Source organism: Anolis sagrei, chromosome X (genome assembly GCF_037176765.1).
Source record: "Anolis sagrei isolate rAnoSag1 chromosome X, rAnoSag1.mat, whole genome shotgun sequence".
NCBI lineage: Eukaryota > Metazoa > Chordata > Lepidosauria > Squamata > Dactyloidae > Anolis > Anolis sagrei.
The window spans coordinates 41,998,399-42,012,146 of NC_090034.1; the positions used below are offsets into that span (position 1 = coordinate 41,998,399).

Consider the following 13,748-nt stretch of genomic DNA (forward strand, 5'->3'; position numbering starts at 1 on the left):
TTGGTCATAAAGCAAATCCTTAATGTCATTATTACCTAATCAAAGGACTTCTAAGGCATACACAGCAGCATAGTCCATTTAGCCAGATGTTTTGGAAACAAACATATTTGAAAGGTTAGGGAAATAATTAGTATTTTATTTTGCTGAAATCCCAGGCGGTAATTGTATGATATCTGAAAAAGAAGTGGCAATAGCAGACAACAGAAATTAGTTTTCTTTTGTTGTTTGGAGATTACATTTCAAGTTTTGCCTTATTGTTTTCTCAGAATTGGTCCTGCTTAGGGAAGTACGATTTATTTCTCAACATCTCTGAAAACAATGCTTTTTTGGCCTTAGGTTTGCTTTCTTTACCACAGTGACCTTCAAATCTTAACTCTGAAGTGTTTCTTCCCTTTTATCCTGATGTATTCTCTCCTTTATGTTCACCCAGACTGAATGGTATCGTGATGTTGTCTGCTCAGTTCCAACCAAGTCTGTCCCAGGATATGAATGTGGGAGAGGTAGTCTTTAGGATCACAACTCTCAGAATCTCTCAGTCAGCATGAGCTAGCTGGGAATTCTGGGTGTTGTCGTCTCAAAAAGTATTTTTTAAGGTCTAGATATGACCATAACGTTTGTCGTGGGAATATAGGGAGCAGCCTTATGCAAAGTATAAATGAAACTGAGTAGGGTCCAGGGTCCTATGCCTGCTGCTCAGTCTTTTCGTTATATTAACTGGAAATATCAGGAATTTAACTTGCTCCTTCGGTATATGGATCTCTTCCATGAAGCTGTTGACTCTCTGTTATATCTTAATCATCATTTTATCAAATCTGAGATAAAACTCATATCTTCTTAAGAGAGTTTTGTCCATATTTGAGGTACAATTTTAAAAGGTGATTGTTGCACTCTAGCACCGAAACACCTTTTCACCCATCACCACACCAGAGTCCAATAATAATATTTAGAAATGTTTATTAAGGAAAGCAGTTAAGAAGTGGGAAAGGGAACATTTCCAAAGGAGTCAGTAGAATAGGAAATACAAAATAGTAGTAATCCAAAAGTAGGAAATACAAAATAGCAGCAATCCAAAAATGGCAAAGTACATAAAGTCAAGAGAACCAGAATTCATGGCAGTTATTCAAACATGAATCCATAAATTAGAAATGGGTGCTTCTTCCAAGGCAATCACTTACAGGAACAAAGACATTATCCAGAACATGAAACCTGAATCATGAACTTGAGAGCAGAGACAGGAAAAGAATTCTTTTCACAACATTGTCTCCCCTGAGAGACTTGAAAACAAACTACTTAATTTAAGCCCATGCAGGCACCCATGACATCATGCTGAACACATCTGTACTTTAAGGTCTTTCCATGGATTCTGTAAGAATATCTAGTTTGTCTGTATTTTACTCCCTCCATTCTCAGGCGTAATTAGTTTCCTGGGAAAACTCCCCATCAGCCCAAGGACTTTCACTTTCTCCTGTTTCCTGGGAGCCAGCACTGGAATCCAAAACATTGGCCTCCTCTGCCTCGGTCTCATCTGCCTGCAATTCTCTCTGATCTGAGGCCTGCAAGTCTCTCAGTTCACACACAGACTCCTCATTTTGAAACCCATCATCCCCCTCATCCTCTGACAAATCCTCAGACACTTGCTGTGCTTGCTCAGACATAGATGTAGACATTTAACAGGAGAGAGTTGTATGCACCTTGACCTCACTAACATCTAGGAAGCAGTCCCTCACAAACCCAATTGGGAGGTGAGTAATTCTCTTACCTGGCAGAATTCATAGCCTGTCTGCTAACTCACTTGACAAAATAGTTAAATACTGCTTTTCTCTTCTGCCTCACATTTTTCTGTCATGGGTCATTTTCCTTAGTGTATTTATATTGCAATCACTGTGTTTTGTCACTGAATAATTGCAGTATAAGTGATCCAGTTGACAGGGGAGCACAAATTGTCTGTTATAATCAGCTGAGTGTGTGCCTTACAGAAGGCTTTGGAGTGTGGTGTAGGAGGGAGACAATAGAAAGCAACCAGCTCATCACACAGCAATTCCTTTGCTGTCAGTAGAGTCTTGGGAGCCTCCTTTAGGCTTCTAGTCTAGAATCAAGACACAGAAGACTCCTGTATTGCCTTTGGGATTAAGTAAGGAATAGACATTTCTAGGATGAGCTGCTATGAACTTCGGTCCACTTCATCAGGTGCAAATCTCAGCCTGAAAGGTACTAGATAGAACAAATCTAGTCTGTGCACATTTAGAAAGGAATGTGTTCTTACTAAGAACCAGCATGAGGTTTTCAAAAACAAGTCATGTTGGATTAATTTTATCTCTTTTTAAATACCGTTTCAAGCTTGGTAGATCAAGGGAGTGCTGCGGATGTGATATACCCTGATTGTCAAGGTCCCCCATGATATTCTTACTGGAAAGCTATTACACTGTGGACTAAACAGTGCTACTCCTAGGTGGATCTCTAATTGGTTGACAGACTGAAAATAGTGCTCAGCAGTAGTTGTTCTTCATCCTGGAGATAAATGAATAGTGGGGATCTGAGTCGTAAGTGGGATGTGGCGCCCAAAAAAGCCAATTTCCTGTTTGGCCACATTAACAAGAGTATAGTGTCCATGAAGGAAGCAGTAGGGCCACCCTCTCCTGCTTTGGTCAGCCCTCATCTGAAATACTGTGCTTGGTTCTGTGCATCGCAGTTCAGAAACAATATTGACCACCTAGATGATCAGATGTCATCTTATGAGGAACGGCTTAGAGAGCTTGGTAAGTTTAGCTTTGAGAAGAGAAGGCTGAGGAGTGACATAAAAGCCATATTTCAGTATCTGAAACGATGTCATATAGAAGAGAGAGCAAGCTTGTTTTCTTCTGCTCCAGAGACTGGAATACAGACCACTGGATTAAAATTACAAGAAAAGAGATTCCACCCAAACATTATTAAGGCCCTTAATAATGTGTACTAATGTGTACAGTGAAATAGATTGCTTTTGATCTTTGTAGATCTTTAAAAAGAAATTGGATGACCAGCTTTCAAAAGCGCTTTACTTGTGCATTCCAACATGGCAGAGGGTTAGACTAGATGCCCTTTGTAGTCCCTACCAACTCTAGGTTTCTATGATTCTGAGTCTGTGTCTCAGCTTGCTTGTATCATTTCTCTTGTTTGTGACTTTTCAGTTCTAGATTGTGATAATTCTTGTGATGGGGAAGGAATTGTATAGTACTGTTTTAATGACACTCACTGGAATTGTTCTTTCCATAACCGCTCTCCAAAGGTCACATGTTAAGTACTGTTATGCCACTCTGCTGGGTGGTTTATTTTAGTAAACACTTTCTAAAGTCGCTCCCTTTCTTACTACCAGGGTACATCTGTTTCCATGGGTTACCCTTTTACAAGTCATGTAATGCGGTTCCTTCAGCTGGGTTGGATCTGTGTCGCCATCTGTGCTGGAATGCGATTGATGGGAGCCATCCAGAATGCTGGAAGTTGGCAGCAGGGAAGGGGGAATGTTCTAAAGGGATGAGTGGATTTTCTGTTGTAATACAATATAAGAGGGCTTGGCGCGATTAGCCATGACGTACCTCTAATAGTTCCAAGTCACTCTTCCAGTCTGTTGGAGGCTGAAATGTCTCCCTTGGGACATATCAAAGGGGACATCATCTCTTAGGTTCTGATCTCCAATTAGGATTTCTCTCTCTTGTTTTGCCCTCCCTGGAGTATCAGGAGGAGGAGGAGGAAAGAATTAGGTATTAAAAATACCCACTTACCTATGAAAGAAGGACAGGCAGTTACATATCTAGACAGTGCCTTCTTTTTATGGGGCACATTAATTTGGGGAAAACCATCTATCATAGACAAGTGTGTCTTACTCAGAATTATTGGAGATCTTGGGATATATTGATAACTACACAGCCCAACCAAAAAAAAAAAACCAAAACACACACACACACAGAAGGGTCATCAAAGACCACCAGATAACACAGTATTTTCTGTTGGTCATGAGGGTTCTTTGTCAGAAGAATGGCCCAATTCAATACTTGGTGGAGTTCAGAATGCTCTTTGATTGTAGGTGAACTATAAATCCCAGTAACTACAACACCCAAATGCATGGTCTATTTCCTCCCAACTCCATCTGTGTTCATATTTGGGCATATGGAGTATTTGTGCCAAGTTTAGTCTAGATCCATGATGGCGAACCTATGACATGCGTGTCAGCACTGACACGCGTAGCCATTTTCTATGACACGTGGCCACATGCGACTGCATACAGAGAAGTATGGGGCTGTATCAGGGGCGGCTGAAGCAACTTTTTGCCAAATCCCTGGCTGTGGGTTGCTTGCTTGCTCGCTTCTCCAAGCGGGCAAAAGAGAGGGAAAGGAGAGAGAAAAACAGTGTACTGTCTCTTTAAGGCAGGAGCACATCTTGGGAGAAAGAATCCTCCAGCCCCGTCCCTCGGCTGCCAATCACCCTGCGGCGCCTTTGATCTGGCCCCCTTTGGCGGAGGGAGGCAGGCATGTGCTTGGTTGCTGGGGTCTTTTTTTTTTCCTCAGCCAAACCCCTCTGTTCCAGGAGCATTCTCTCCTGACGTTTCTCTCACATCCTTAGAGGTTTGTTCGAAACTAGGCAAGTGGGGTTTATATCCCTGCGAAATAACGTCCAGGATGGGAGAAAGAACTCTTGTCTGTTGGAGGCAAGTGTGAATGTTGCAATTGGTCATTTTGATTAGCCTTGAATGGCCTTGCAGGTTCAACGTCTGGCTCCTTCCTGCTCAGGGGAAACCTTTGTTAGGAGGTGTTAGCTGGCCTTGACTGATTCTTGTCTGGAAATTCCCTGTTTTTTAGGGTTTATATATCTGTGGAATAACATCCAGGGTGGGAGAAAGAACTCTTGTCTGTTGGAGGCAAGTGTGAATGTTGCAATTGGCCATGTTGATTAGCCTTGAATGGCCTGGCAGCTTCAAAGTCTGGCTCCTTCCTGCTCAGGGGAATCTTTTGTTGGGAGGTGTTAGCTGGGTCTGACTGATTCTTGTCTGGAATTCCTCTGTTTCCTGAGTGTTGCTCTTTCTTTACTGTCCTGATTTTAGAGGGTTTTTTTAATACTGGTAGCCAGATTTTGTTCATTTTCATGGTTTCCTCTTTTCTGTTGAAATTGTCCACATGCTTGTGGATTTTAATGGCTTCTCTGTGTAGTCTGACATGGCTTTACTCACAATTTTTCCCTCTACGTACTTTTGTGAGACCTTATTCTCAGTGTTAAATAATATCAAAACCATCAAAAGAAACAGATTGACAGATGATGTTAGTAGCACTTGCTTGGGCTTGAAGTGTACAAAATACCAATCTTCAATTGAACATTTGGTCAATGAAATTCAGCAACAAAAAAGTCACTAATAGGCAGCTTAGTTAAAGAATTTCTCCTCCCATTATGCATTTTTGTTATTTAAACTATAAATATCACAAAATTATGTAGGTTTTTTTTTTTCTCAAAGTGGCACCCCACCTGAATTATGCTCGGTTTTTTTGGTGAATTTTGACACACCAAGCTGGAAAGGTTGCCCATCACTGGTCTAGATCCTTCATTATTTGAGTCCACAGTGCTCTCTGGATGTAGGTGAACTACAACTCTTAAAACTCAAGGTCAATGCCCATCAAACCCTTCTAGTGTTTTCTGTTGGTCATGGGAGTCCTGTGTGCCAAGTTTGGTTCAATTCCATCGTTTATTTATTTATTTATTTATTTATTTACTTTACTTGTATACCGCAGTTTCTCAGCCCAACAGGCGACTCAACGCGGTTTACAACAAGGATAAAAAACAATCAACGATATACAATTTAAAACCATAAAAGCATAATATACAATATTGACACAACAATAGACAACACAATGCATCTCATAACTAGAGTCGTGATCCAATCCGTCGTCCAAATTTCCATTCCTGTAATCATCACATTCATTGCACTGTTTAACCGAATGCCCGTTCAAACATCCAAGTTTTTAATCTTCTTCGGAACACCATTAGTGACGGGGCTGATCTTACCTCCATAGGAAGGGCGTTCCACAGCCGGGGGGCCACCACAGAAAAGGCCCTGTCTCTCGTCCCCGCCAGCCGCACCTGTGAAGCAGGCGGGATAGAGAGCAGGGCCTCCCCAGAAGATCTTAGGGTCCTGGCGGGCTGATAGGCAGAAATACAGGATCACACCCAAACTTGGGCCAGAACCGTTTAGGGCTTTATAGGCCAACGCCAGCACTTTGAATTGAGCCTGGTAGCAAATCGGCAGCCAGTGGAGCTGGTGCAGCAGAGGAGTTGTATGCTCCCTGCGCTCCGCTCCTGTTAATATCATGGCTGCCGAGCGTCTTCAAAGGCAACCCCACGTAGAGAGCGTTGCAGTAGTCTAGACGGGATGTAACCAGAGCGTGGACTACCGTGGCCAAGTCAGACTTCCCAAGGTACGGGCGCAGTTGGCACACGAGTTTTAACTGTGCGAATGCTCCCCTGGTCACCGCTGAAACCTGAGGTTCCAGGCTCAGCGATGAGTCCAGGATCACACCCAAACTGCGAACCTGCGTCTTCAGGGGGAGTGCGACCCCATCCAACACAGGCTGTAACCCTATACCCTGTTCGGCCTTACAACTAACCAGGAGTACCTCTGTCTTGTCTAGATTCAATTTCAATTTGTTCGCCCTCATCCAGACCATCACAGCGGCCAAGCACCGGTTCAGGACCTCGACAGCCTCCTTAGTAGCAGGTGGAAAGGAGTGACAGAGCTGGACGTCATCCGCGTACAGATGACATCGCACTCTGAAACTCCGGATGATCTCTCCCAGCGGCTTCATGTATATGTTAAACAACATGGGAGACAGTATTGAACCCTGAGGAACCCCACAAGACAAAGGTTGTGGGGTTGAACAGGAGTCTCCCAGTAACACCTTCTGAGACTGACCCTCAAGGAATGAGCGGAGCTACTGTAAAACAGTACCTCCAAGACCCATCCCCGCGAGGCGTCCCAGAAGGATACCGTGGTCGACGGTATCGAAGGCCGCTGAGAGGTCCAGCAGCACCAACAGGGACACACTCCCCCTGTCGAGCTCCCGGCGCAGATCATCCACTAAGGCGACCAAGGCTGTCTCGGTACCATGTCCCGGCCTAAAGCCAGACTGTGCCGGATCCAGATAATCAGTGTCTACCAAGAATGCCTGGAGTTGTGAGGCCACCACACGTTCCAGGACTTTGCCCAAGAAGGGGAGATTGGAAACAGGCCGATAGTTGACAATTGAGTGGGGTCCCGTGATGGTTTTTTCAACAGCGGTTTTATTACAGCTTGTTTTAAGCTGGCTGGAATTTTGCCTTCCCGAAGGGAGGCATTAACCACGACCTTCACCCACTCGGCCAATCCCCCTCTGGCCTCCTTCAGAAGCCAGGATGGGCAGGGGTCTAGGATGCATGTGGTAGCCCTCATTCCTCCAAGCACCTTGTCCACATCCTCGGGTTTCACCAATTGAAATGAATCCATCAAAACTGGACAAGCAGATGCTCGTGTTACATCCTCAGAGACTGCCGTTAATATGGTATCCAGACCAGAGCGGATCAAGGCGACTTTGTCTGCAAAGAACTGAGCAAAGGCTTCACAGTGAGCTGCCGAGTCATCAGGGCACCCATCCTACGTGGTGGGTTTTAAAAGGCCTCTGACAACTCGGAACAGTTCAGTCGGACGGTTCTTTGCAGACGCAATAGTGGCCGCAAAGAAAGTCTTCTTTGCGGCTTTTATTGCCACGGCATATGCCCTTAGAAAGGACACAAACCGTGTTCGATTTGGCTCGCTCGGATCCGAACGCCACACGCTCTCTAGTTCCCTCTTCTTTCACTTCAACGCTGCCAGCTCCTCAGTGAACCTAGGGGCTGGTTTAGCTTGGCTACTTGAGAGGGGACGTTCTGGAGCGATCGTGTCTATTGCCCTAGCCATCTCCCCATTCCAGAGAGCGACCAGGGCATCAACAGGATCACCAACCGAGGTGGCGGGAAATTCCCCAAGAGCCATCAGGAATCCATCCGGATCCATAAGCCTCCTGGGGCGGACCAGCTTAATGGGTCCTCCACCTCTGCAGAGGTTGGGGGGTGCAGTGAGTCTAAAACTGACCAGGTGGTGGTCGGTCCATGGCAACGGAGAGATGGACAACTCCTCAACACCACCACCTTCCTCCCATCCCTGGCAGAAAACCAAGTCCAATGTGTGTCCAGCACTGTGGGTGGGGCCAGATACCTGTTGGGACAGCCCCATGGTTGCCATGGTAGACATGAAGTCCTGAGCCACTCCCGATAAAGCGGCGTCGGCATGGACATTGAAGTCCCCCAGCACAAGCAGCCGTTGGGACTCCAATGCCAGGTCCGAGACCACCCCCGCTAGCTCAGGCAGGGAGACTGTAGTGCAGCGAGGTGGACGGTACACTAACAGAATCCCTATTCTGTCCCGGTCACCCACCCTCAGGTGGACGCATTCAAAATTTGTTGACTGCGGGATGGGGCCCCTGGTCAGAGGGATGGAATCTCTATAGACCACTGCAACCCCGCCTCCCCGCCCTCCGGATCTCGGTTGGTGCTGCACAGAGAAACCTGGCGGGCAAAGCTGGGTTAAATTCACACCTCCAGCTTCATCCAGCCAGGTCTCTGTGATGCACGCCAGATCTGCCCGTTCATCCAGGATTAAATCCTGGATGAAAGCTGTTTTGCCATTGACAGATCTGGCGTTCAACAGCACTACCTTCAATTCGGAGGGACCGCCATCCTGGTTACACCAACTTACCACATCAGGAGACCGATTTGGAATTACTAATGTTGATCCACGAACCCTAGGCCGAATTAAAGGTCTCCCTTTCCCGTATCTCCCCCTCCCCACCACGACTTCTATGGGGGCTCCTCGGCTGACAGAACACCCTCCCTCCTCCATGACGCAATCAACATCCATAACTTCAACCCATGCTTCACTGCTGATTATTTGATTTGTTGCAGGTTCAATTCGCCATGGTTTTTCCTTCCATTCGTTTCTTACCCCGACTATGCTATTTCCGGAACCCTCTAGTCCGCTCCACTCCTTCTCTATCCCACAGTCAGTTAGCAGAAGGGTTAACAAGTACCAATACCAGGGAATGGATAACAGCATGGGTGATAGATGTTGAAAAACTGTCAATAAAACACTGTCAATAAACATCGTTGGTGGAGTTCAGAATGCTCTTTGATTTTAGGTGGACTATAAATTCCAGCAACTACAACTCCCAAATGACAAAATCATTTGTAATTGTGAGTATCATATGACTTCGTATGGTTGCCTACTTGTAAGCCACCTTGAGTCCCCTCCGGGGTAGAGAAAAGCAGGCTACAAATGCTGTTAAATAAATAAATAGTTTCTTAGATATTGTTATGGTTTTCTATGGGTGAGCAGATATTAGTATGTGTTATATGTTCTGTATCTCAAAAATCAGAGGAAATAGGGAGAAACTGGTGTCTGTTATGTACAGCATCACCATCTATGCGCAAATCCCGATTCCATTAGTCCATACATAACCGTTCCTACCTTGTTACCACCTCATCCCTGGGAACTTTGATGTTCCCCAGAAGGATTTCGGTACTGATAAAAAGGTGAGTAAAGGCCAATAATAAGCATTCTAGGAAAGGGGCTCCCCTAATAACCCATCAGAGCTTTTCTCACCATCACTATCTACAGCCAGTTGTTTGCAGAAGCTCTGTCTATTAACGGAGGGCAAGGCAATTCTTTGCCTGCATTGGTGCTCCGCGGATCAGAGGCAGAGAGGCTTTGGCAGCCCTTCCCAGCAAGTTTACTCGCTGTCTTGTCCTCAGACAGAGATTAAGATCTTCTGTGTTATTAATTATTCTTTTTATTAAATGGAATTTTCTTTTAATCTTGTTTGCCAGCCAGAAATAAAATGTCGTTATTGAAGTGTCTTTTACAGTCAATTCATAACTTTAATCTCGGCTTGTCTTCAATTCCCCAAGTACCAGCCCTTTCAAGAGCACTTAACAAAAGCACACCGAAGGGGGGAAGGTTACGGGGGGGGGGGATATACCATGAGGTGGAGTAGATTTACTCATTTGTGGAGTAGGGCGGTTTTAATCAATGCTTAGGCATGGCTAATTTACAGATTTCAGTGAGTTTGTTCTCACCAGGACAAAGTCTGGACTAAACTCATTATTTCTTTGTTTAAGAACATCTGGATGGAAAAAAGTGAAGACTGAAATATTTCTGTTTATAAGACCCAGCAGGGGCAAGGTCTTCATCAGAGTGCTACCTGTAATGCCTCATTAGATACAAGGGATAATGGGTGCAGAAAGCACATTTCAGAAGTCACTTAATAAGTAGAAACCATAGTCTTTAGGACTCCTTCAGATTAGATCTACACTGCCATATAACCCAGATTATCAAAGCAGATAATACAGACTGTCTGCTTTCATCTGCATTATATAATTCTGCACTCACATATAATCCAGTTCAAAGCAGATAATCTAGATGTTATAAAGCAATGTAGACGGGGCCCCAGTTAACTTCAGGATAATTTGCACAATTTGATCTGTTTATCCTTGTTGGTCATTATTCTTTCAGAAAAAGAGCCGGGAAGAAACATGTGGAGAAGGAAGTGGTGTGGAGATTTTGGAGAACAGGCCATACACCGATGGTCCTGGTGGCAGTGGGCAGTATACACATAAAGTATATCATATTGGCATGCACATTCCCAGTTGGTTTCGGTCTATATTGCCAAAGGCAGCGTTGCGAGTTGAAGAGGAGTCGTGGAACGCCTATCCTTATACAAGGACAAGGTATGGCTTCTTTCTACATTTCTCATTTGAATACACTGAGTGCTTTTGAAAATACTAGCCTTGGCTGATGCAGTGAGTAGACCATAGGAAGTGAGGAAGACTAATGGTGGTGACCGCCTTCCTTCTGGCAGCTACTCTTGCCATGATTGTGAGAATAGAGCTTTGAAGAAGAAATCCCAGAATCTCCTGGTCAGCATAGGCAGAGGCCATACTTGCCAGAGGATTCTGGAATGTATAATCAAACTAGCTTGGGTACCTAGCGTTGCCCAAGTTATTTGAAAAAGTTAATTTTTAATAGTACAAAATGCATAATGTTGTGGATTAAGTACAACCACCATCATGCCAGGTTAACCCCGAGAAACTTCCATCAGTACTTAAAGTTTGTTATGTTGGGCAAGTTTGCTCTGGATGCATAATTGGTAGGATTCAGTGTGCTCTCTGGCTGTAGGGTAAACGACAACTCCCACTATGGTGAGTCAGTCCCCTCAAACTCCTCCAGTAGGTTGAGTTAGTCATGGGAGTTCTGTGTACCAAATTTGATCCAGGTCCATTATCGGTGAAAGTCACCGTTTCTCTGTTTGTGGGTGAACTACAACTCCCAGAAAGGAAGGCCAGTTCCCCTCAAACCCCTCCAGTAATCAAATTTCAGCATATCAGGTCTGTGTGCCAAGTTTGGTCCAGATTCATCGGTGTTTGGGTTCATACTGCGCTCTGGATTTAGGTGAACTACAACTCCTCTAAATCCCTCCAAAGACCTCCATATGTTTTGTTGGTCATGGGGGTTCTGTGTGCCAAGTTAGTTCCAGGTTCATCGTTGGTGGAATTTGGAGTGCTGTTAGATTGCAAATGAACTATACATCCCAATACCTACAACTCCTAGAAATCATGGTGAATTCTCCCCAAAGCTCTCCAGTATGTTCAGTTGTTGATAATTCCTCTGTTTGCTGTGTGCCATAGAAAAGAATAGGAAAGGGTTAATGGAGAGGCAGTGGGCAAGGCCATGCAAATTCCACACCAATGGAGAGAGTCAGAAACACTGTCTGTGGTGGAGGAAAAACAGAAAATCTAGGATGGAATTGTCTCCGTATGAAAGCCCTCACTTGGGTGGTGGGTAATATGGTGTTTGTGGGGGACATTGGCAGGGCTCTTGGATATGTTTACGGCACTCACTATAACCTGCAATGTCATTGGAGGCAGAGCCATTGGTGTCTCCTGAGTAGTGGGAGCTCTAGGTGTGTAAGCGGACATCCCTGCCACATACAGACATACATATTTTCACTTTTATTATGTGTATACGATTTGGCATTGTTTTTGTTTTTTTGCAAAAGCGACCACAGATGTTGTGTTAGTTCTTCCTTTTAAGTATTCAGCCATGTATTACCTTTATGGCTGCTTATTTTCAACCGTTATAGGTATACAGTTCTCCCCAAATCATTATGTATAGGATAGTGAGCTTGCCTGATTTTTGCCATGCTTCCAGAAGCATGAGAAGCAAGGTGTTAATAAATTATGTGTTACCCTCTCCCCTTGAGGCTTCTTTTCACTCTGGAAAGCATCTGCATTTGTAATATGCTGTGTGTATGGCGGTTATGGTTTTTCTTTTAAGCGCTGTGGCGCGAGGAGACTTTTCATGTAAACCTGTATTTTCTCTTTCAGGTACACATGCCCGTTTGTGGAAAAATTCTCTATTGATATTGAAACCTATTATTTACCTGACTCAGGAGAGCAAGCCAATGTGTTCAACCTTTCCTCTGCAGAAAAAAGGCAGACCGTTATTGGTGAATATTCCTCATTTCTATTCTTTTTATCTGACATCAGTGTTGCTCTTGTGCATGTGTGTGTGTGTGTGTGTGTGTGTGTGTGTGTGTGTGTGTATACATGCCTCGGTCTCCTCCTGATACTCTGGAAACCTTTTTTTGGAGCTACAGCCTCTAGAATCCCTCAGCTAGCATTGCCATTGGGAATTGCAATCCTCATTCCCATCACTGTGCATGGTAATCGTGTCTGTGTGCACGCCGTTTTATTTCAAACCAATAGACCAGTTAATTCTTTGAGAGAATTAACTTGACATACTTTTCCACCTGAAATTTAAAGGCCCCCTGACACCAATTTCTGCCTCCGTCTGTGTTTTAAGAGAACTGTTAATTAGTTCTGCTTCATATCTACACCTTCGCCTCATTCTCCTTATTTATGTCTTGGTTAAAGACGCCAAGATTTTAAAGAGTGGAAAAATCCAGCTGAAAGAGGTTTGTTGTACAGGATTGGCAAATGAAACCATAATTTCTGTCCATGCCACTGCTTTCTAATGTGCTGCCTGGAAATGATGGGAGCTGTAGTCTTGACACATCAGAAGGGCACTGGTTTGGGGAAGGTTGGCCTCTAGATCTTCCAGGTCCACTGTGGCTGGATCTGCACTGCCATATCTCAGGATCTGATCTGAGATTATCTGCTTATCCCAGATCATATGACAGTGGAGATTCATATAAACCAGTTCAAAGCAGATAATCTGTGATCAGATCTGGGACAGAGGGCAGGGTAGATCCAGTCTATGCCTCATGTAGTAATGTCCTTCTTCCCACCCAGTAGAAACTATTTATATATAGAAATATAGAAAATTATTATATAGAATATAATATGGAAATATATTTGAAATATATAAAAATATAGAAAATATTACTAATGATATTACAATATAATGGTATAGTACAATATAGTAATATTTAATACTGATATTGTACTATGCTAATAATATAATATATTGTATGTATATATATCTTGTAAGCCACACTGAGTCTCCTTCGGGGTGAGAAGGCACCATATAAATGTCATAAATAAATAAATTACATTTCCCTCTGGTAGCAACATTAAGCAAACTATTGCAAACTGTGCAACTGTAGTTTGTTTGTTTGATAATTTGGAAGGAGCTTTTAGATCAA

The 13,748-nt window shown here is 44.0% G+C and overlaps 1 protein-coding gene across 8 annotated transcripts in view; it reads left to right on the top strand.

The window, feature by feature from the left end:
- PITPNM2 (phosphatidylinositol transfer protein membrane associated 2) overlaps window positions 1–13,748 on the top strand; it is a 226,410-nt gene that overhangs the window by 148,844 nt on the left and 63,818 nt on the right. For all 8 annotated transcript variants that reach the window (XM_060785502.2, XM_060785507.2, XM_060785506.2 and 5 more), the window contains 2 exons: window positions 10,598–10,812; window positions 12,469–12,590. In XM_060785502.2, coding sequence (XP_060641485.2) covers window positions 10,598–10,812; window positions 12,469–12,590 — 337 coding nt within the window. The remainder of the gene's footprint in view (window positions 1–10,597; window positions 10,813–12,468; window positions 12,591–13,748) is intronic.